Source organism: Callospermophilus lateralis, chromosome 17 (assembly GCF_048772815.1).
Source record: "Callospermophilus lateralis isolate mCalLat2 chromosome 17, mCalLat2.hap1, whole genome shotgun sequence".
NCBI lineage: Eukaryota > Metazoa > Chordata > Mammalia > Rodentia > Sciuridae > Callospermophilus > Callospermophilus lateralis.
Genome location: NC_135321.1, coordinates 46,174,738 through 46,197,353, shown reverse-complemented (window position 1 = coordinate 46,197,353; position 22,616 = coordinate 46,174,738). Strand labels below are relative to the sequence as shown.

At 45.8% G+C, this 22,616-nt stretch overlaps 1 protein-coding gene across 3 annotated transcripts in view; it reads left to right on the top strand.

The window, feature by feature from the left end:
• Cables1 (Cdk5 and Abl enzyme substrate 1) overlaps positions 1-22,616 on the top strand; it is a 107,404-nt gene that overhangs the window by 29,494 nt on the left and 55,294 nt on the right. For all 3 annotated transcript variants that reach the window (XM_076836935.2, XM_076836933.2, XM_076836932.2), the window contains exons 2-3: positions 15,630-15,701; positions 20,534-20,626. In XM_076836935.2, the coding sequence (XP_076693050.1) occupies positions 15,630-15,701; positions 20,534-20,626 (165 nt within the window). The remainder of the gene's footprint in view (positions 1-15,629; positions 15,702-20,533; positions 20,627-22,616) is intronic.

Sequence of the window (22,616 nt, the reverse complement as noted above, 5' to 3'; positions counted from 1 at the left end):
TGTAGCTAGGGTCTGCCTTAAGAGCATTCATGAGGTGTGAAGGACATCTGACCACACACAGAATGATGTCCCCCTCTGCGCTTGCCCTCTGGCTGATGGAGGGCAGGGTTGCTTCTGAGCTTTACCTGTTCCTGGGTTCTGAGACCACACATCCCAGGTGCCTGGCAGCACATGGCTGGGCGTTGGGTTCATTTAATGCCCCTTATGCTTTTTATTGCTTAAATAGCAGAAGCCAGATTGGGGTTTTATGGACCCAGGAAAATGGGCTTTTGATGATTACAAGGCATTACATGTGAGAATCAGTTTAATAGGCACAGATCAGCATAGAAGGAGCTTTGCATGTCCTGACATTGGACAAGTTCAGCTTCAAAGGGCATTGTGAAAGTACAGACCGAGCAGAGAGCCAGGAGCAAGTGGATGGGCTGCCCTACTCTGTAGAGAAAAGGTTAAGAGTGCCTTTTCCCATGCATTGGCTTCTTCCCTTATAGATAAGATGATTGGGTGGGGTGGGTGGGGCTATGTACATGCGACCTCTGTAACTAGTCTCCTTGCTCAGGTTAGTGACTTCCAGGGCTTGTCCTGGTGCCAGCACCCAGGAAGGCTTCTCTGGTTTGTTCCTCTATGTCCCTAACCCGAGCTAGGCTGGCTCTTCCCTCCGTGTTCCTATCCTTGGGTGTACTCTCCATTTTTATAATGAGCTCTGTGTTTGCCCACTACATTTTCCCTGAAGGCAGGGTCTTTGCTGTTGTCATTCTTGATTCCCCAGCACCTTGTACTGGGTGCTTAATCAGTGAAGGATGAGTGACTGGATACATGGATGAACCACAGTTTAAGTCTGGATGGTTTTGGTCCCAGGGTGGTAGAGGGTGAAGAGGGGCTCATGTGCCCTGAACCATTCCACTGTGCATGCTGTATCCATGCCTCAGTTTCTTGGTGAAACTATACAAACTGTTGTCTGCCCCATCCCCTTTTCTGTTTGATAATCAAAGTGGTCTTTGTCCTTGTCATCTTTACAAAGCTACCCATTTTTCACAGGATGGCCTCATTTCTACTTTGGTGTTGCTTTGGCATCTCTCAGCTTTTTCCCAATCCCTGCTGTTCACTGAGACCCTAAAACCTGGTCCTGGCCCCATGGAAGGCACCAAAATTCCACAGAGACTCGGGACACCCACTTGCCACTTGCATACTCCCTGGAAATTGAGTCCTCTGTGACCCCATCAGCCTCACATTCCTGTCAAACCAGGCTGAGCTTGCCCACTTTCCAAGCTCTGGCCTGCGTTGACCACAATCCTAAAGTTTCTCCACAGTAGCCAGCCCAGTGGTCCATGCCTGTAATCTTAGCAGTTCAGGAGGCTGAGGTGGAAGGATTGTGAGTTTGAGGCTACTCTCAGCAATTTAGAAGACCTCAAAAAAAATAAAAAATAAAAAGGACTGGATATGTAGTTCAGTGGTAAAGTACCTGGGGTTTAATCTCCAGTACCCTATCACCCCCCAAAAAATTTCTTGGAACTAGCTTGTCCTATCTTCCTAATACTTCAGACACTACCTAGAATGGGCACAAGTCTTAGATTTCTTGATCCTTCTTTGTATCCCCAGCACATCTGAATGTTAGTGTGTTTGTCACAATGATAGTGATGCCATAGCAACTTGCTTAGGTTACACAGTCAGTTCCATGTGGAGCCTGCCTTTCCTGACCTATTGCCACCCTGTGGTTATTATCCTTTGCCCTACAAAAGTAGTTTCTAATTTTTTCTTGGGATCATTTGGTCTATTTTACAAAAGAGGGGGAAATGGACAGGTGGGCACACCGAAGACACACTTTGAATGTGATTTTACAAGGTTCACATAGAACCCCTTTGAGGTTCAGAGACCCCAGTTCAAACATCTTGCCCAAAAGGATGACATCATTAAACACTCTTAGGAAAATAGATGGTAGTTGATTGCATTTATTTTACCTGTTGCTTTCTGAAAACAGGATATCCCACACCCTTCTTAGTTGTTAAGAATATATTGTTTTCCACAATAACTGTGAGATGCCACACCAAAGCCCTGGCATAAAGGGTGCCAACCTTTCAGACCTTTGAGATTGGCTTTTGAATCCGATAAGCGGAGGAATCCACATTACATCTAAGTGACTATTCATGTGGCTTTAGGCACAGCTCTCTTGCTGCAGCTTCACTTTGGAAACCTGGTAATTAGAACTGTGGTTGCTAATTATATATACAGTAAGGCAGATGCACTAATAATATATCTTCAAAAGGCTCTGAGAGAGCTGTTAAAAAATTAAACTACTCTGCAGACACAGCGGCCTGGTTGGTGTATTGTCTTTCCTCCTGGATGACCAAAGGTGCTTGTGGGTTGCTCTTCTGAAAACCAGAGTGGCCTTTAGAGAGGTGGTTGGCAAGGAAGTCTTCCGCCAGGGGCCAGGGATATGGGAGGGTGTAGCCCCTAAAGTCTCAAGGATGCAGAGGGAAGGAGATATACTCTCCAGCAGACGCTGGGTGCTATATTTGAGGCAAAGTGGACAAATTGTAGGGAAGGGAGCTCAGGGCAGCTTGTTGGAGATGCTACAAAATCTGCAAGTTGAAAGCTTGCTGTGAGGCTTTGTCCATGTCTATTGCCTTCCCTTCTAACCTGATGCCCACTGCTGAGGGCTTGGCAAACCCAGAGGAGCTGTTTAACCCACATTCAGAGGGAAGTGAGATTGACTCTGAAATGAGATCACCTGGTCCCTAATCCTTGTTCTCCCATCACCCAGCTCTGACCTGGGTAAGCCATTCACTCTTGCAGAAATTAGTGCATATCCGTGGTTTTCAAGATGTGTCATCTGGAGGCCTGAGGATCTCACTCAGCAAGACTTTAGGAATTCCATAGTTTCACTATATATTTTTTTCTATATATATATATATATATTTTTTTTTCTCTCTCTCTTTTTTTTTTTTTTTGGTATCAGGGATTGAACCCAGGAGTGCTTAACCACTAAGCCACATCCCCAGCTCTTTTAATATTTTTGAGACAGGGTTTCACTAAGTTGCTGAGGCTGGCTTAGAACTTGCGATCCTCCTGCCTCAGTATCTCCAGCAAGCATGTCCCACCACGCCCAGCTTCCAATATATATTTTGCTATGTACTAGATTTTATGTGTCATATATAAATATTGTAACAGCTTTATTGAGATAAAATTCGCATGCAATCTGTGTAAAGTGCTTTTTAGTATATTCACAAAGTTGTACAACTGCCATGGCTATCTAATTTTATTTTTTATGGTACTGGGGATTGGACCCAGGGCCTCACACATGCCAGGCAAGCCTTCCCCCTAATTTTAGAACATTTTTATCACCCCAAAAAGAAACCCTGTGGTCATTAGCCATCGCTCCCCACTCCCTGTCCGCCCATCCCCCATCCTCCACAGTCACTCACCTGCTTCCGGTCTGTGGACTTGGCTCTCCTGTGACTGGCTGTTTTAGCTCAGCATGGTGTTTTCAAGGTTCATGCTGTAGCATGTATCGGTGCTTTACTGCTCTTTATGGCTGAATAATATTGCATTTTCTTCATCCATTCGTCTGTTGGTGGACATTGGGTTTTTTGCCTTTTGGCTGTTATGATTAACTGCTGCTGTGTAAATTTTTCACATGACCGTATGCTTGTGTTTCTCTTGGATTATATCTAGGAGTGGAGTTGTTGGTCTTACGAGGTAACTAGCATTTTGGGGATATTATTTATATGTGCATATGTATTATATATGAAATGGGTGTATAGAAAGTTTTTGAAACTGCAATAAAATATACAGTAACACATATGTAGTGTCAATGTTCTGTTGCAAAGTTGAACACACCAGTGACCTATGCAGTAATTACCTAATTAGCCATGTACTGATTAACTCATGTTGCCAGAGTAAGTAGATTTTGTGCAGTTAAGCTTCACTGGCCACATCTATTAAATTGAATTGGGTCCTGAGATGTTTAAAAATGGTTACCATAGATACCTACTTATCTCCGTCAAGGGGGATTATATCCCTACCGTACAACCAGGGCCAAAAGAAACACGTTAGAAGCTGAGATTGACCCCAGACTAGAAATGCCATCCATACGTTCTGGATTCACATTCGTTTATACCTCAGAATAGTTTCACTGCTGTAACAGTGATGGAGTTAAAAGTAGATGTTTTACACCTAAATTTATACAAGTTGGAATTGTTCTCATTTGTTTTGTATTTGGAGAGTTGGTGAAAGGTTTAGTTTGGGGGGGAAAAAGCATTTGGCTACGTAAAACAAGTTTGGGCATCAGCGTTATAGATAATCTCTAAGTCCTGGCTTTGGTTTCTACCTCCTTCCTGATGTGGCCTGAGCTGCTCTTGGGTTCATGAGGATCCTCAAAAGGGAAATATTAATCTGACTCCCTGGGGGACTGTTAAGCTCCCTTTTTGCCCCTCCTAGACCAGCTGTGGCTGTGGAGTTGTTCAAGCTGTGTTTAGGATTTATTGAATACCTACTGTATACCAGGTAACTTGCTAGTCAAAAGGAAAGGCATAGTTACCTGACTTCAAGGTACTTATAGTCATAGTGGAGGTAAATAAATGTAAAATAGTAAGAATCCAGTAAGTATCCAGTCTACAAATATTTTACATATGAATATTTCCAAATGTGGTAAATATACCAGATACAGGAATTCAGAAGATGTCAGGGCTGAATTCACAGAGCAGGTGGCCTAGTTCACTGTGTCTTGGGATGAACGGAGGATTCTACCTATTCTGTGTTTTTATTTTTTTCCTTTCTGGTACTGGGGGCTGAACTTAGAGGCAATCTAACACTGAGCTACTTTCCCAGCCCTTTTTATTTTTGGAGACAAGGGTCTTGCCAATTTGCTGGCCTTGAGGCTGGCCTTGAGGCTGGCCTTGAACTTGTGATCCTCCTGCCTGGGCCTCTTGAGTAACTGGGATTACAGGTGTTTGGCACCATGCCCAGCTCTGTGTTTTCTTTTGAAGTAGGATTTGGTCACCATGGGGCATCTCATATCCCTTATTAGGCTCTCATTTAGTTGTGCCCAGCCCTCCTCAGTTTTTTATAAAAGGGAATGTATAGGGTGGCCAAAGAGAAATAGCCACTTTTAAAAACGAATCAGATAATCCAGTCCCCTTGGTAGGAAATCGGGAAAGACAAGAAATAGGTCTCCGTCTTTGTTTTCATAAACTGCTGATCAGCATGGGCCACAGTTAATCTGAAAGACTCCTAGAAAATAAAGATTTATGAAACCCCATCAATCTCGAATTTGCTATAAATAATTGCTTGCTGTTCCTGAGCTGTCAAAATCCATTTCTGTTAAAGGCCCTTCAGAACAGAGAAAGGTCAGGCTGGAAACCAAGGGAGAGAGACTCAGGGGAACATTTAATGCCAGTGTCCTTACCAGGAGGGCACCACATAAAGGTCCCTAAATACCAGCTTGGCTGTAACCAGCTCAGCCTGACCCCCTGCTGGTTCTAATTAAATTAGCTCCCATGGACCAGGGAGGAAGGGAGAGGTGTTTACCTCCATGCAAACTTGGGCTTTCTCGCCTCCCTCTCAGTCTTTGTGCAGCCAACTCCATAGAGCTGGGTCCAGAGGACCCTCATTCCGCTTTCTAATGAAAGATGAATGTGCATCTGACCTAGAAAATCTTCAGCATATAAAGGTGTTCTTCTAAAACACCAATAATTCATCCAGTGTCTGGGAAAGAAAGAAGGGTAATATTCCCAAGGCTCAGGCCATTGCCAGACTTGGTGTTTAAGAGAAGGCTTGGTCCTGAATAGAGAGGAGGGTGCAGGATAAAACCAGCCCCCCACTTTCTTGCAAATGCTGGAGATGCGTGAGGGCTGAGTTCCATCAGACAGTGGACGCTGGTGCTTATGAGGGTGGGTCGCCTCTAGCCCCTGTTTGCTGTGCCTTCACCCCCGAATGAGCCTCGCTAGTGTCCCTGGACCTCCTTTGTTCTGACCTCAGGCAGAATTGGTGGTGTGTGAGCACATGTTTGTACCATCATGATGCAATACCAGCTCTGCCTGTCTGTGCATGTGTCCAGTGTGTCCACTTGGCCTTCAGGGTCTCAGATTCCTCCTAGAGCTAATGTAGCTATCTGGCTAGCAGCCTGTCTGTCCCTGGCTCCTTCCCTGGGCCTGGACTTGGCTTCCAGGCATTCCTCCTAGGCCTCACACAAACCTTTGTCCCATCCTGTTCCACTCTGGGAAGCTCATTCTGACTACACCTGTGGAACCTCCCTCCATACTCAGGGGGCCTCCTGCCGGTAATAAATCTTGTCTCTCCTTTGAGCTCACAAGTGTCCTCCCCTGCCTCCTCTACACTTGGTTGTCCTGGCCTGTAACACCCAGCCCACGGACCACATTCCCAGTCACCCTTCCTTCCTGGCTCAAGGAATCCCTTCTATAGAGAACACCTGAAGCCGGGCGTGGTGGCTTGTTCCTGTAATCCCAGCTGCTAAGGAGGCTGAGGCAGGAGGATGGTGAGTTCAAAGCCAGTCTCGGCAACATCGAGGTGCTAATCAACTCAGTGAGACCCTATCTCTAAATAAAATACAAAATAGGGCTGGGAGTGTGGCTCAGTGGCTAAATGTCCCTGAGTTCAAGCTCCTGTTCAGAGAGACGGGGGGCGGGGGGAATCTGAAGCAGATTTCGTGAATCCTGATTCAGAACATCTGTGAATTGGCCCCAAGCTTCTTGGACTTGTATTAGGGTGTTGGTGGGGGGGGGGGCTTCCCCTTTTATGGTGAAACTACTCTTTTTGAGTGTTTTTCCTTCCTGGTGTGGCTCTCACCTCCCATTTCCCCCCTCTAAAGGGGAATCCAGTGTGTTCTGTAGTTAGATCAGTGCCCTTCACTTAGCAGCCCCACAAAACCTTTCTGTATCTTAACTTAAAAACCCCTGAAACCCCTGTGCGGCCTTCTCCTGGTTTCTCTTCTGGGTACATTTGATCAGTGTGCACCCGCTGGCTGCAGGATAGGCCCCTCCCTCCAGGATGAGGTGACTGTGATTTGTCATCCAGCCAGTGGCCCTGGACTGGCATCTGTATTTCCTGATACCCAAAGATGTCCCAGGAGACTGGGCAGTGTCTTCAGAGTGGCTACATGTGTCCTACCCCTGCTTGTTTCCTGACCTGTCTCCCCAGCCTCCTTATCTGAGGGGTTTGAATTTGTTTCCAGATCATTGTGGATCTTCCACTGACCTGGTGGAAAGGGGCTATTGGCTCTTATCAGATCAGCAGGGTGGCAGTGGACCAGGTGGACCGTGGCTCGGGGGATGAACACCTGGCTTGTTAGAAAATCTGGCGGGATGACTGCTCCTGATCTTAACAGCCTGACAGGCCGAGATGACCTTACGCTGGGTTTTCCAGGATTTGGCAGTTCTGAAGAGAACCTTGAAACCCAAGCAAACCCAAGCGCCGTTTTGTATTCTCTGTAAACTTGTAGAGAGTCTCTTCTTGACCTGCGGATAACAATGTAGAAACAGATCTTATTTCAACGAGCCAGTTGACTGCTCTTGGTGTATTGACTTTAATTGGCTTTTGCCTGACTTTTCAGCAGGAGACTTTAAAATAGGAGTCAGATTTAAAATCAGTTCTGTAGCTTTTTTTCCTATTTAAAAACCAAATCCTGGCCAGGTACAGTGGCACACACCTGCCATCTCAGCGACTCTAGAGCCTGAGGCAGTTAAGTTGCCCACCCTGGACAATTTAAAAAGCCTTATCTCAAAATAAAAAGGCCTGGGGATATATAGCTCAGGGGTAGAGCACCCCTGGGTTCAATCCCCAATGCTGTAAAACAAGACAGAATCCTAACCATTCTTCCTTTTTTAAAGATGATTTTATTTTCCTTCCTTATGAGAAAGACTCCGTGAGCCCCTGGGGATGTTGAGTTCTTCCTCTGAATTCGTTCCAGCTGTGTGCCTTTTGTTCCAGCACCCTGCCTGGGTTCACCCAGCCTGGTGACCTGGCTGAGTCAGTATGCCACTATTCTGTCAGATTCCACAGCTCTTCTTTGGGACTTCTTCCTGCAGCATATTGCCAGATAAACAAGTAGAGGGCCACATTCAAGTTCATCAGCACCTTTGCTGCTGGACAAAAGCGTAGATCTGTGGAAACAAGACTAAGTTCTTACCTGCTGAACACATCCTCAGACTGAAGCGATGGCCATTTTGCTTTAAAAATCCATGCTGTTGGTGTGGGGCTGGGGCTCAGTGGTAGCACACTTGCCTGGCATGTATGAGGGCACTGGGTTGTATTCTCAGCACCACATATAAATAAATAAAGGTCTGTCAACAACTAAAAAAGGTAAAAATAAAATAAATCCATGCCGTGTCTATCAGGAAGTGACAGCTGACTTTGCTGTGAACCTGAGGCACGAGGGCCCAGTGGTTTGCTCCTCCAGTGAGCAGTCTGACTTGAATTCTACTGAAGGATTATCTGGAATCTTGGCTTTAAAGTTTGCCCGTGCTCAAACAATGTTACCTGAACTTACCTGTTGCCCACAGAGCGAAGAGTGTGCTGTGGCCCTTGGCAGCTTAAAATTTAGAGAAGTGAAGGAGGTAACTGGGAGAAGTCATCTTGCTTTAAGGAAAGCCTAGTATCTGAAAACCAGCATTTTCACAAAAGATACGTAAAAAACAGTCTAGGTCTTGGGTTGACACATAGTTCTGCACTGTAGGGCTCCTTTAAGCAGTAGGCTTCTGTAGTAAAACCCATGACAAGTGATAGATTTATGTCATGTGTTAGGACCACCTTTTCTGCATGAGCTAAATACTATTTCCAGAGCAGGAGAATGTGTCTGTGAGGAGGGGTGCAAGATCCAGGGTGTGGAATCTTCTACCCAGAAAGTATGGGACCTTAGAACACTTGACAGAGGGATTGTCCAGCTGTCAGAAATGGCCAGTTCTACTTTTTGAGGCTGGTGAGCCCCCAAGCCTCGTCTTGCTGGGTCCTGACTGAGCACCTTGAGGCTTTCAGTCAGAAAAGGAGACGGAGATGTACCCTCCCTGAGTCTCTAAGGTGGACTTGGAACTCCTCACTGCCCGGCCCCACTCTTTCCCCATAACCTCGCTGTGCCCAGGCATTGGGGAGCTTCCTGAGGATGAGCTCTGGGTTCTGCTGGCCACACTGAGAACTCGCACATGAAATGGGGTGTCTGCTAATAATTGTGCCCAGAAGAGCCTAGAGTAGAAGACCGGGTACTGTTCTGGGAAAAGTCTTGGAACACCCACCTGCCTGAGAAGGGGTTCTTTAGTTTATTCAGCTGCCCTTCTGTTTGCAAAGCCTGGTCCCTTCCTAGGAGACCCAGGAGGGGAAGGCACAGGCCAGCCCCAGGCAGCTCACTGTCTAGCCTGGTTCCCTCTGGTTAAAGGAAGGTTGGTCAGTGGGCAGGTGAGTCCACTGAAGCTTGTGGGTGTCTCGAGACTCCACTAAAATTTTATTTTTATGATTGGGGTTTTTTCCCTGTCATTACAACGGTCTGAACAGATGTGAAGTCATCGTGACCTCAGCCTGCCTGTCACCTGTGTGATGGAGGTCTCTGTGCTGGCGCTCTTCCCCACCTGTGAAGAGACACCTTGCCCTCTAGTGGCCCAGCTCACAGCCAGGCAGGGAGTTCCTACGCTGGGAAGACGAGGGCCACGTGGAAATGGTCTTTCCATGAGCCGAGGATGACTGGCCCTGGGGTCCCTAAGGTTCCCTCCTGTCTCTCAGCTGATGTTTCACTCCCTGGGAAACAGAGCTAGGTCTTTGCTCATCTGATTCTTGACATATGTAACACATACATTCCATACTCGATCCACCTGCTTGTACCTGAAAACCATCCTGGTCTTTCCATAACCTCAGTCCTTTAGACTCAATAGCCCCCTTTCCTTTGCTCACTGACCCTTACAAGACCTTCATTCAAAGAATAGAGCCATGCCCACCCTTGACTTGGGCAGGACGACAGGGAAGACCTTTCTTCATTCCTTATTAAAATCCCCGGGGCTTTAAAAAAAAAAAAAAAAAAATCAAACCTTCACCCAGCCACAGCCAGACAAGTTCGTTAGACTCTGGAGGTGGCCCAGGTGCCAGTGATTTTTTTTAACCTTCCCTGGGCATTTGGATGTACACCCAGGCTCCAGAGCATTGCTGGAAACTAACCTCCCTGTTTTAAGGCAAGGAAACAGACCAAAGCCAGGGGTCACCTTCTAGCACATCACAGGCTGGGGCTAATTCTCTGGCCAATCCCCGTTTCCTTTGTCTTCGAGTTGACCAGCTTGCTCCACTGGACCCGAGGATGACCCTGTGACATCCTCATTGGTCAGCAGGGATAACAGTGAGCCCCAGCCAGGTGCTGTGGCCCATGCCTGTAATCCCAGCGGCTCTGGAGACTCTGGAGGCTGAGGTAGGAGGATTGTGAGTTCAAAGTCTGCCTCAGCAACTTAGTGAGGCGCTAAGCAACTCAGCGAAACCGTGTCTCTAAATAAAATATAAAAAAGGGCTGGGGATGGGGCTCGGTGGTTAAGCACCCCTGGGTTTAGTCCTTGGTACCAAAAAAGAAAAAAAGCCCCATTCCTCTTGATGCCCAGCCCTCTCTCTGAGGTCCTGTGCTTACCAGGCTAAGGAGAGATGGACCTTCTTCTGAAATGGCTGACAAAGTCGCCACACATAACTTTTACTTTGACCTGCTCCTGAACCCTTCAGAGCTGCTGCCAACTGGGACAAAGACGGAGAAATCACTAGGAGGCCTTTCAGGACCCTCAGATCCTGGGGTCCCCTTCCCCCTGGGTGGTTACTTTGTATATCTGGCCACTGTTCCTGCCCTAGAAATGGGGCCAGTGACCCTTCTGTGATAAAAAGACACTTTGGAAATGCTGGCCCAGGTTCTGCCTCTCCTACTCCTCTGCACCCCAGTTTCATAGTCTTATCAGATGGGGGTTTTTCCCCATTTTTCTTCCACAGCCACCTCTCCTTAAGGTCTTGGTGTGGGATTATTATAACAGGACCCCTTTGCCCAGCACTGGGTCCCTGGAGCATATAGCGACTTCCCCATCCCCAGGATGAACCATTAGTGCTTAATGATGAGTGCTGCATTAATTTGGTCTACATAGGTGTGTTCAGATGTCCATGTTGTCTTGGATTGTGACTTAGGCACAATCGTGCACTGAGTTGTTCTAAAACAATTGTTCTAAAACAATTCTGCGTGTCTTGGGAGCAGATAAATGTAAGCATTATGTGTGGGAGCCACATGGGCGTCTTAGCATGGAAAGTCCCAACTTGTAATAGACCACATGAGATGGACGTCAGTCTGGAGACTAGACAGAAGTGCTTCCATTTGATGATGTCAGCGCATAATGCTTTTGCTTTGAGCCCTGCCAGTCTCTTACTGGATGCCTGTTTGGTTAACAAGGTGGCCTGCTATTTTGGACCATGGCTAGGTATTCTTTATCAGTCATTAAATTATGCAGATACCTCTGCTTACTAACTATGCCCTATGATAAGGAGATGGCATGGTGATGCGTTTAGCCCATGGGGCAAATTGTAGGGTGAAAAGTGACTGGTTAAGGTTGGCTGCCTGCCCTTAGCCACCCCATCCATTGTGGGCTCCCTAAGGACAGAAAGGGAGGTGGAAGACATTACTGCATATCCTGGAAGGATCTAGCAAGGTGGTAATGAGCACTATTGAGGTACCAGTCCAAAGGCCTGCCCTTGTGGCAATGCACAGGTCATCGTAGGAAGGGCAGGTATCACAGGATGCCACATGACAGTGTCTTTGTAATGACTGTGGTGGTCCTTACTGAACTCTAGCTCCATCCCGGGTGGCTTATATTAATATAGATTTATTTTCTCATAGTTCTAGAGGCTGGAAGTCTGGGATCCGGGTGCCACAGTAGTGTGGGGCTAGTGTGAGGGCCTCTTGTAGGTAACAGACAACTGGCTTCTTGTGTTTTCACTCCTCCTTGGGAGCTGAGAGCTCTCTGGGATCCCATTTATAGAGACATTAATTCCATTTGTGAGAACCCCACACATCTAATCTACTTCTTTTTAAAAATATTGGACACAGTACCTTTATTTTATTATTTTTATGTGGTGCATGCTAGGCAAGCACCCTACCACTGAGCCACAACCCCAGCCCCTCTAATCACTTCTTACAGACCCCACTTCCAATCCTATCACATTGGGTGCTAGGATTTCAACATGAGTTTTAGGAAGGGAGGGTATGTTTAGTCTGTAGCAATGCGTGTGTGAATCTATACATGTTCAACTCATGAGGAAAATATTAGAACTTTTCTTTGAAAAATGTTCTTACTGGACATAGTGGTACATGCCTGAAAACCCAGCTACTCAGGAGGCTGAGGCAGGAGGATTGCAAGTCTAAGGCTAGTCTGGGCAACTTAGAGAGACCCTATCTCAAAATGAGGGACGAAAGGCAGCTCAGTGTTAGAGCACCTACCTAGCATGTGCAAAGCCCCGAGTTCAATTCCAGTACTACCAAAAAAAAGTACTTATTATATTCTTATAACTGTATAGAAAGACTATATATTCTAATTTGGTTATTTTGCAGATAAATAGCTTTCTCTTCCAGTGTGGGAAGAGCTTGCTGGTAGGGTTACTGTGGAAGGACTTGTTCTTCTAGGGTGAATACGTGCTCTGAATGGTGGACAGGGCCCCAGTCTGCGGGGCCCCTGTGTGGGATTGGGCTGGAGGGCTTTCCTGGCTGCCCCTCACAGGTGGTGGGGTTGAGAGATTCTGATGGAGTTCTTGGAGGTCCTTCAGATTCCCACTTGAATGTGAGCCCCTCAAGGGCAGGAGCCAAGCCAGGGCAGCTCTGGGTCACAGCAGGCGAGGTGCACCAGGTTCTGGTTGAGCAGGTGGGCAGCCGGTGGTCATGGCTCCATGGGGAGGATGAACGTGGATGCACTTTGCTGGGGCCTGGGTTGTGTCTCCCACCCAGCAGCTGACTGCAGACCCTCCAGAGGACCTGCTCTGGGCGAATGAAGGAGGGCTGTCCTCAACTTCAGGGTCCCTGTAGCCACCCGGTGGCACATTCGGTTTACTATTTACTGGTCACCTAAAAAAGCTGCTCTTCAAAGGAAAGCTCAAAGTTTGTGAATTTGTTGAGATTTCCAGCACATGAAGCTCTATGTTTGTTTCTGCCTATGGATGTTACGTTATCTCCAAGGTGATTTAGGTGTGCATACTTGGGTCAACGTTTCACTTTTAATTTCAAAATTCAGTGTTCTCCAGAGGTAGAGTAAATATCATTGAAACCATTAACTCTCTCATTGTTGAGGAGACACACATAATAGCTTTCCCAGAGCACCCTGTGGAAGATAAGCATGGTTATACTTTAAAGTGTGGCAGGAATACGTGACTCTACTTACTACTGACTGGAACTGGAGGGAGGGGTCAGAGCTAGGGCAGTCTTCCTGATCCTAGTCAACTGAACTGGGATGCAGGTCACGGTGCACCCGATATTCATTTAGAATTTCTGAATGCCAAGGACTTTGCATGTATTTGATTTTTAGTTACTCTCATTTTCCCATTTTATAGATGAGGAAACTGAGGCTGGAGCAGCTTTCTAAGGTCCCAAAACTTTAGTATCCAGGAATGACCATTGGTGGAGTTATGTAGACCTGTGGATGGGACTTGTGGGGACGGAGGGTGCCTGTTGCTGAGAGCCACAGTGGCAGGCACATGATGACCCATTCCCAGCTTGAGACTGCATACCAGCTAAACTCAGCACCTGGACAGCCTGGGGGCTCCCTTGCCCGCTTTCTCCAGGATTAACTGAGATTTCAGAGAGGCTGTGCTTGAACTGAAAATGCAGGTGCTTCAGAGCCACAGTTGTAGGATGCTATCACAGGGGTCTTGGAGAGCTGAACCCTCCAGAGTTACAGGGTTGCACTGGGAAATCCTGCTTACTGAGGAATGCACTAACTTTAAAATCGCGTCCCTTCCCCTGGGTCCTCTCCCTCAGTTCCAGTAAGACCAGTGTCTCCCCTGCAGCTCTGGTTAACTGGGGAAACTGGAGCAATATTGTACAAATGGAAAGTCAGGGTTAGTTAATCACAAAGTGAAACTGCGGAGCCTGCAGAAGGTCCAGGGTGTTACAGGGACAAAGGCAGTGATGTTGGGAACTGTTTGGTGCTCACATATTGATGGATGAGGATCTGAGGAAATCAGACCTGTGTACAGCTAGAGAAAAGGAAGGAGGAGTGTGTGTGAGGAGCAGTTCAGAAAGGATTTGAATGTCAAAAGATTAAGAAGGACTCTTGGAAAACTGATGTAGCCCTTGAAGAGTTTGCAAAAATGACCTTTCTGATTATCTTAGCAAAAGTAAAACATGAAGCAAAAGGTTTTGAGGGTAGTTGTTCAGAAGAAGTTTACACAGAAGCCCCAAAGTGTTTCATTCTTTGTTCTTCAGAACAATCTAGAACATAGTTATGATTGCATGCTCTTAACCTAAAAGTTGTCAAACATAATAGAAAATTGACTTTTAATTTTAGTCCTATTTTCTTTTTAAAGGCTTGACCTGGTCAAGCCTTGCGATCCACTCCCCTCCACCCCCTAGGCGGATCATTTTCTATAAAATGAGTGATCCTTGTTCAAATGGATTTATTTAAAGTTACCACCAGCCTGCCCTGCTCCTGTACTAGATATTCTTAGTTAACTAGGACCTGTTCTTATTTCAGCCTGGCAAAAGAAACTAGACTAAGGAGGTTTTAGCAGGTGGTATGCGATTCTTTAGCAGCCCAGAAAAGTTATTGTCACACATAATCATGCTGAATATTCATTCTTACTGGTCTCTGAGAAATTCCTTTGAAAGAAGAATTTCTTCTTTGCTTCTGGTTGTTTTTGAATTCAGGGCCTTGCATAGACAGCAACTTTTTAAATTGTTTTCTAATGATTTTGAGATTTTATTTAGTCTGGTTTGAAAATTGATTTATCCATTCTCCAGTTCAGTTCACTGATACTTCATACTTAACAGTATTATCTAATGTTTTAGAAAACCTTCACACAGTGCTTAAGTTATACTACATGTGACAAGAGATACCTTGTCTTTTAGGGAAAAGCGTAGCCTAAAAAGATAACATTACTTTCTTAGTCACCACAAAGAGGGCCCGATCCCGAGGGGGAATGTTCAGGATGCAGCAAGACAAGGTGGAGGTGTAGGTCCCCTGCAGGGTAAGAGCAGGGCAGCCTTTTACAGACAGCTTTTGTCAAATCTTTATTTATTTATTTATTTTTTACGTGCTTTTTTTATTTTTAATTTTTTGGTACAGGGGACTAAACTCAGCCACTGAACCACATCCCCAGCCCTATTTTGTATTTTATTTAGAGACAGGGTCTCACTGAGTTGCATAGCACCTCACTTTAGCTGAGGCTGGGTATGAACTCATGATCCTCCTGCCTCAGCCTCCCAAGCCACTGGGATTACAGACATACACCACCACACCTGGCAACGGGCTTTCTTTCTTTCTGTCTGTCTGTCTGTCTGTCTATCTATCTATCTATTTATTTATTTATTTATCTATAGGCTTTATTTTTAAGGACAGTTTTAGGTTTACAGACATGTCTGATCAACTTGACAACCTGATTTTAACTCCTAACTTTTGTTTTTTTTCTCCTCTCTGCAGACGTCGCCTCATCTCCCAGAGATCATCGTTGGAGACCCTGGAAGATATTGAAGAGAATGCCCCTCTCCGGAGGTAATTTTTCTGTTTCATTTATGTATTTATAAATGGCTGGTAGTATAAGATTGATTTATTTTTTTAAAGTTATTGATCTACAGAGTTAAAATTTTAAAATGACCATCTGACATGGAGCCCCAACCCTGAGGACACATTTTCTAGTTATATATATGCAAGTCGCTTAGTTAATCTGTGAATTTGGGTGCTTTTCCTCTTGTGGTCCCCGCCCCCTGCCACCCCCCCTTTTTTTTTTCTCTGTTGAGTGCTGGGGATTGAACCCAAGGGCTTGTGCATGCTCCATCTCTGAGTGAATTGCCAACCTTTTCGTTTTGAAAGCTGCTACTTTATAGAAGAGCCCGGTATTGTCCTGGGTATAATTACACAGTCGTTATAGTCCTGGAACTTCATTTTTAGCAAGAAGGGACAACCAGAACTCCTTAGGAGGGCACTGTGACATCACTCCCTGGCTGGTTGCTGGGGAAACCCAATTAGGACAGTTTGAAGAGCTCCCTTGGGTCTGAAAGCATTCCATTTCCCCCTTGAGATTAGGAAAGTGCTGGCGAGGCATCTTTTTTGGGTGACAGCGATTGCTGAGCTCTGCGGTACCTGTGACTTACCCCTCCTCTACTCTTGCTTTCTCTGTTGACCGACACCCATACAGAGGCCCAACCAGGCCCTCTCCATGGAGAAAATACTGACCTCTGCAGCCCCCATCTGGATGGGGGCAGCAGCATGGGGTGGGGAAGGGGGGCTCAACCCTGCAGAAGAGGCTGAGGCAAGATGGAACTCTAGGGCTTCCTTCACAGGGACCACAAGGCAGCCAGTGGGCAGGAACCCCAGCCCCTGTGACCTCCCATGAACTTGCATCCATTCCTCCTTGAACCTGCATCTGTACTCCCTGTGCCTTGGCTGCTGGTCAGGACTTGGAAGTCCCCGGACTCCCCCCCTGAGCCTGGGAGGTGCTGCTGTGGAGGGCGGTGTCTTACCTAGAGAGGGCTCCTTGTCCCACTCCCAGGCTGGAGGTGGTATCCACAGGTCCCAACCACGAGAGAAGTAGAGGGCAGGGTAAGCCCAGACTGGCCAAGGCTCTAATTGAAAGTGGCATGTGACTGTGAATCTGGTCACTGACATCATCCCAAAGAGGGAAAAAAGCCAAAGCCACAAAAGTCTCATCACCACTTTTGAAGTCTTTGAAAATAAGTGCAGCCTCTGGGAGCACAGGAGGATGAAGAGCGTGGAGCCGCCGTGGTGGAGAGTACGCAACTTGGTCACGAGCCTTCTGCAAGGCACCGTTGAATCTTGGGAGGGGGCTGTTTCCCGCAGGAACCTTTCAGTGACCTGCATTAAAAGTCAAGGTGGGAAACTAGCTTTGGTCCAGATAATTGCTAAGCATGGAGGAGCAATGTCTTCAGGGGGTTGGCAAGTGGCTTTGTCCTTAGAGCAGTGTGGTCACCTCTGACCAAGGCTCCCTCTCCCCCTGCTGCAAATGGGGACATCAGTGAAGAAAGCTAAAAAAGGGCCCTGGTGCTTTAAGAGGCTGCTAGAAGCTCTGTTTTCAGAACTATGTGGCAGCTGTGAGCAGGACACTGGGTGTACAGGCGAAAGTTCTCCCTCCCCAGGGTTCCATGACAGGGCCACTGTGCCTCTGAACACAGGTGACACTGGGTCTCTGGGAGCTAGGAGGGAAACCTGGGTGCTGTGTTCATGGTCTATATCCTGGAACCCTCCTCTCAGAATCTGTCTAGACTGGCAAAGGATCTAAGTAAAAAAGTGGCTTATCTACCTTAACTATGACTTCATTGAACTTTCACTTACAGAATATAGTGATGAAAAATTCAAACCAATTTTGTAAACCATTTAAAACAATCAGAAATCAGGGCAGTTTTAAAAGCCTTTATTTTCCCAAATGGACTTTTTTAATTCAAAAAAAAATTTCTCATACTTAACTTAGAAATGTACTTGTTCCTAGGAAATAAAAATTAACACAGTGTAGAAAAAAGGTCCTTTATTTTTGGGATCTGGGGTGCTGAGAGATTGGCCTGACTATTATAACTGGTTATGTGGCCTTGCAACCTCATTAGTGTCTCTGGGGCCTCGGTTTTCCCATCTATAAAATGGGAGGGCTGAGTGGGCTGATCTCTGAGGGTCTTTCCAGTTTCTGATAGGAAAGGACCAGTAATGACATCAAAATGTTTTGGGAACTGTGGGGGCGGAAGGCTTTTTAGCCCAACTTGCTTTTAAGCTTAGCACATAAAACAAATGGCTCCAAGGCATCTATTAAAACTTTTGCATCATTAAGTGTATCCTATAATCAGTGCTAACAAGAAAGAGCTAATATTTCATTAAATTAGTTTTTAATTTAATTCTATCCTACTTTAATTTTGCATCACTTAAAATGTATGGTTTTAAATGGATATTTACAGATTAATGCAGGCGGCTTTGAAATTAATTTGTTCTTTGCTTAACCTGCTGCAACCGGCGCACTCAGTATTCCTGTTTCCTTGGCAATTGTTGCTAATGCCACAATTCTCTTAAAGCATCGCTTAGGTTCCCTGGTGGTTTTAGTTGAGTGCTTTAAAAAGGCAAGACAACAAACAGCTTGCTGAATGAAGAGCTAGATTAGGAGGGTATATAGTTAGAAAGGGGAGCTGATATGGAAAAACAGGACTTTTATTGAGTTATCCTGTTGATGGGTGCTGGTGGCTTCTGCTGTTGAAGTTCTTACTGTCACTGCCGCCTTGCTGAGCTGGCATGGACAGCTGCCTCTGGCCTTTTGCTGACTTCCTGGAATTTGGTGCTCCTCTTCCTAGAGATGGGGAACAGCTAGGATTTCCTCCTATGGGCTGGCACCAATTCCTGCTTCCCAGAGGTGGGAGGAGGAAGGTGCTAGAGTTTGCTAAGGTAGCAGGATCAGTGAGCTGACTGCACTCTTGATCTCTTGACCCCACCACCCTCAGACTAGCTGGCCCAGAACTCTGCTTTTGCGGGTGGAATGAGGTAAAAGTAAGACACTTCTGAGCCCTTGGCCCTATCCAGAAACCCCTGGAGCCATACCTTCCTTTAGGCTTTCGGAGATTTTCTTCTCTTCAGCAACTCCATATTTCTAGAACCTTCTGTGTCTGTGGAAACTTTAAGTGACTTGCACACTCAAATGGTCATGGGTCAGAACTCACGGTGGTGAGTTCACGGTGGAGGTTGGGAGGATGTGGTCTTTGCCAAAGCTTCTGGCTCCAAGGGAGTAGATGATGATCAGACGTGGGGCTGTCCTCCTCTGGATCCACAGCCCATGGAAGGCCCTTGGCCAAGAAATATCTGATAGTGTATATCCCTTTGCTTTGGTCACACTGACTTATTCAAAGGTATTTTTGCAAGTTAAATTGCATTTTAAGGTGCTGTTTCTTAAAGAGGGAAAATAGCATTCAGCACTATGAGAAAGGTCTCCCAGAAGTACTAGCCCTTGTTAGAAGTGTAGGTCAGGGTGGATGGAAGATGCACCAGGGGTGACCTCCCTGGAGATATTCCTGGGAGACAGTAAAGACAGGGATTGCCCTATAGGCCTGTGATCCTACCCATTCCCCAGCCTACTTCCTGTTGGGTCTTGATCTTACTCCTTTGCCTGAAGCCTATTAGTAAGAACTGATTGAATTCAGATGAGGTCCCAGCCCGGCCTTTGTGAAACTGGGCACTGCTTTCCCAAACTTGTTTTTGAAACAAGGTCACGGGTACCTGTGCCCCACAGCAGAAGCCAGCTCTTGGAGCCGATGGTCAAAAAGGATTTTTGTTGTGTGGTGTTGGGGGCGTGTGTGTGCCCAGAAAAGTCATAGCTCCCTTTGTCAAGAAAAGACCAAGGGCTGGGGATGTGGCTCAAGTGGTAGCGCGCTCGCCTGGCATGCGTGCGGCCCGGGTTCGATCCTCAGCACCACATACAAACAAAGATGTCGTGTCCGCCAAAAACTAAAAAAAATAAATAAATAAATATTAAAATTCTCTCTCTCTCTCCTTCTCTCCCTCACACTCTCTCTTTAAAAAAAAAAAAGACCAAACTCCAAATTCTCACTTATTGGGCTTTTTGCTTTGGTGGTGGTGATGATGATGTTAGTTTTGTAACTTAGAATTTCCCAGGTAACTTTGAACATATTGTATAGAAGAAAAAGATCTATATGGCCTTTAGACTTGCAGTACAGTGAATGTCATGTATTTTGGGGTGGGGGAGAAAATTTGAATCCAGATCACTTTGATTCAGTAGATATTTATTTAAAATTTACCTTAAGGCAAATAAATAAATAAATAAATAAAAGATGAAACACACTAGCTGGGTTGACTCTTCTTCACATTAAAAGCATGGTCAGGTTGGAGTTGAGGCAACCGTCCAGACAAGTCAGGCCAAAATTGCGCTTTGGAAGCAAAATGATTCAGGATTGTTTTGAAACTGAGTTTCCCATGTTATTGCTCTAGCCCCAGAGCCTTTAAATTTACAACTTTTGTCTTCCCTTTACCTGTGTTGATGCAGGAGGATTCTTCTTTTTAATGACAATAAAGAATAATGTCTTTGGAATCTGTGTAGACTGTGTTATGATAACTGTAGACTGTAGTTTTCATTAGCCAGCTTTTGGAGACGCATATAAAATATTATCGGTATTATCAAGGAAGTTGTCTGTCATTGGGTTTTTTTTTTTTTTTTTTTAACTTCCTTGCTTCTAGCCGTATTGTCTTCATTATCCCAGCGACTCCTGCCTGCCTGGGGGTGACTCAAACCATTTGTCTGGTCTTTCCTTCCTGTCTTTGTGTGGAGATGTCTCAGCTGTCCAGCGGGCAACTGACTCTGTTTTTGAAACCACTTTATTTTTCAGATGTCGAACTCTCTCAGGTTCGCCCAGACCAAAGAATTTTAAGAAGATTCATTTTATCAAGAACATGCGGCAACACGATACCAGGAATGGCAGGTACCACCTGAACCCAAAGCCGCCTTGCCTGGCAGGGGTGGGGTGGGGGGGGACCATTTTCATGGCCAGAGCTGAACAAGGCTAAGCCTACACTTTTAGGATGAAAGGGATCTCAGGGGACCCTGCCCCCTCCAGATGATCTCTACCCACTCAGAATCACCAAAAGGAATCTTGGTGGGAGCCTTAGACCAGCAAAAATTCGATTTTTTTAGAGCAATACGTAATATTTTTATAAAACACTTTGAACAGAAAAACAGGTTTTCTTCCCCTGCTTTGTTGGTTTTATTTTATTATTATTATTTTTTTTACCACCACTGTATGCGGTGGTCAATAAATTCCCTGCCAGATCTGCTCCTGTACTTGGCTCTAGCTCTTGGCTTTGGTTCTGGCTCTGACTCTGGCTTCAGCTCTCTTTAGGAAGACAGAACCAAGGCTCTGCCAACAGATTCTTTTTCAGGGCTGGTTCAGATTCCTGGGCCAGTTGACCTCTGACATAGGTGTTTCTCCAGCTCTTGGGTACTTCCTTTGAAAAGCACCATTAAATAAAAATTATTGTAAATGACACTTATATGGCCTTGAGATTCAGAACTCTCCTGATGACAGATAGAATCACCATTGCCAGCATGCTTATGATCGCATGGCTAAGTGCATTCATCCCAGCCCTGTGGTGGGGATCAAGCTCCTGATTTCTGGATCCTCTGATGCTCTGTCACCCTCAGGGACAGCTCCTCCCTGCTGGCAAGAGTGGGCGAGTTAGAGATGCTGACCTAGAGCCCGAAGTGTCCTGTTTCAGATCATCATCTTTTTTTTTTGAGGGGTGGTGGTGGTATACAGGGGATTGACCCCAGGGGCACTCGACCACTGAGCCACATCCCCAGCCCCCCCCCCTTTTTTTTTTTTACTTTATTTAGAGACAGGGTCTCACTGAGTTGCTTAGGACCCTACTAAGTTGGTGAGGCTGGCCTTGAATTGTCGATCCTCCTGCATCGGCCTCCTGAGCTACTAGGATTAGAGGTGTGCGCCACCACACCTGGCCCATTTTATTTGGTCTGCTAATTTCTAGAAGACCATATGTGCCCTGCTAATATTCTCCAGTCCTTACAAAAAAATGAAAATTGCTAAACTGTCTTTCAGTGAGGCTCCTTCAAGCCCAGAATTCTAGAAATTTGATTGTTGAAAAATACACTTTACAACCTACTTAATAACACTAAAAGTGACTGTGGTTTTTACGGTTTATTTTCTTAGGAGTTATTTAATTTTTAAGCCTCATCAAGATAGGGAACCTAATTTTAAAATAGTTGGAATGGTTTTGGAACAACAAAATGAAGTTGGTATATGTTCGTACATTGAGTACAGAGCTTTTTTTACTGGAATACTTTAACAAATTTCCTCTCACCCTTACACATACTGTCACAATTATTATACTCTACTCATTTAACCACGCTCTTTTTTCCTTTGAGTCTGTTTAGCATAACCGTCACTTATTTACATTTGTGTTTTTTCTCCCGTCATCTCTCTGACCTTAGCGTAAGCACAGAAAGGATTTAATTCCTAAATAAAATCAATGACAGAGCCAACAAAATGGGCCAAATGAATAGTGTTCTGCCTCTTTGAGGCTGGCACAAAGTCAGATAATTCCCCGGCATGGTTAGGTAGCGAGAGGATGTAGTTCATAAAAGATTTGGATTCATGGGATTTCCAAAGGACATTATTGGAGCCACCTCCCCACGTACCCTTGACCTACAAGCGGCATCGACAGGAGAGACTGCAGTGGCTGGAAGTTTGGCCGGGGGGATTGGAGGGGTTGTCGAGCGACTCTTGGCCTACCCAGGATGCACGGGCTGGAAGTGAGGGCAGGAACAAGAGCTGTGAGGCCCACAGGCCTCTGTGGGCCGTACCTGCCCAGGTGAGAGCTGCCCTTCCAGTGCCAACAGAACGTGAAAGGCCTCATGTTTTGGAGGGGCTCACCTTCCTCCCTCAAGATTTATTA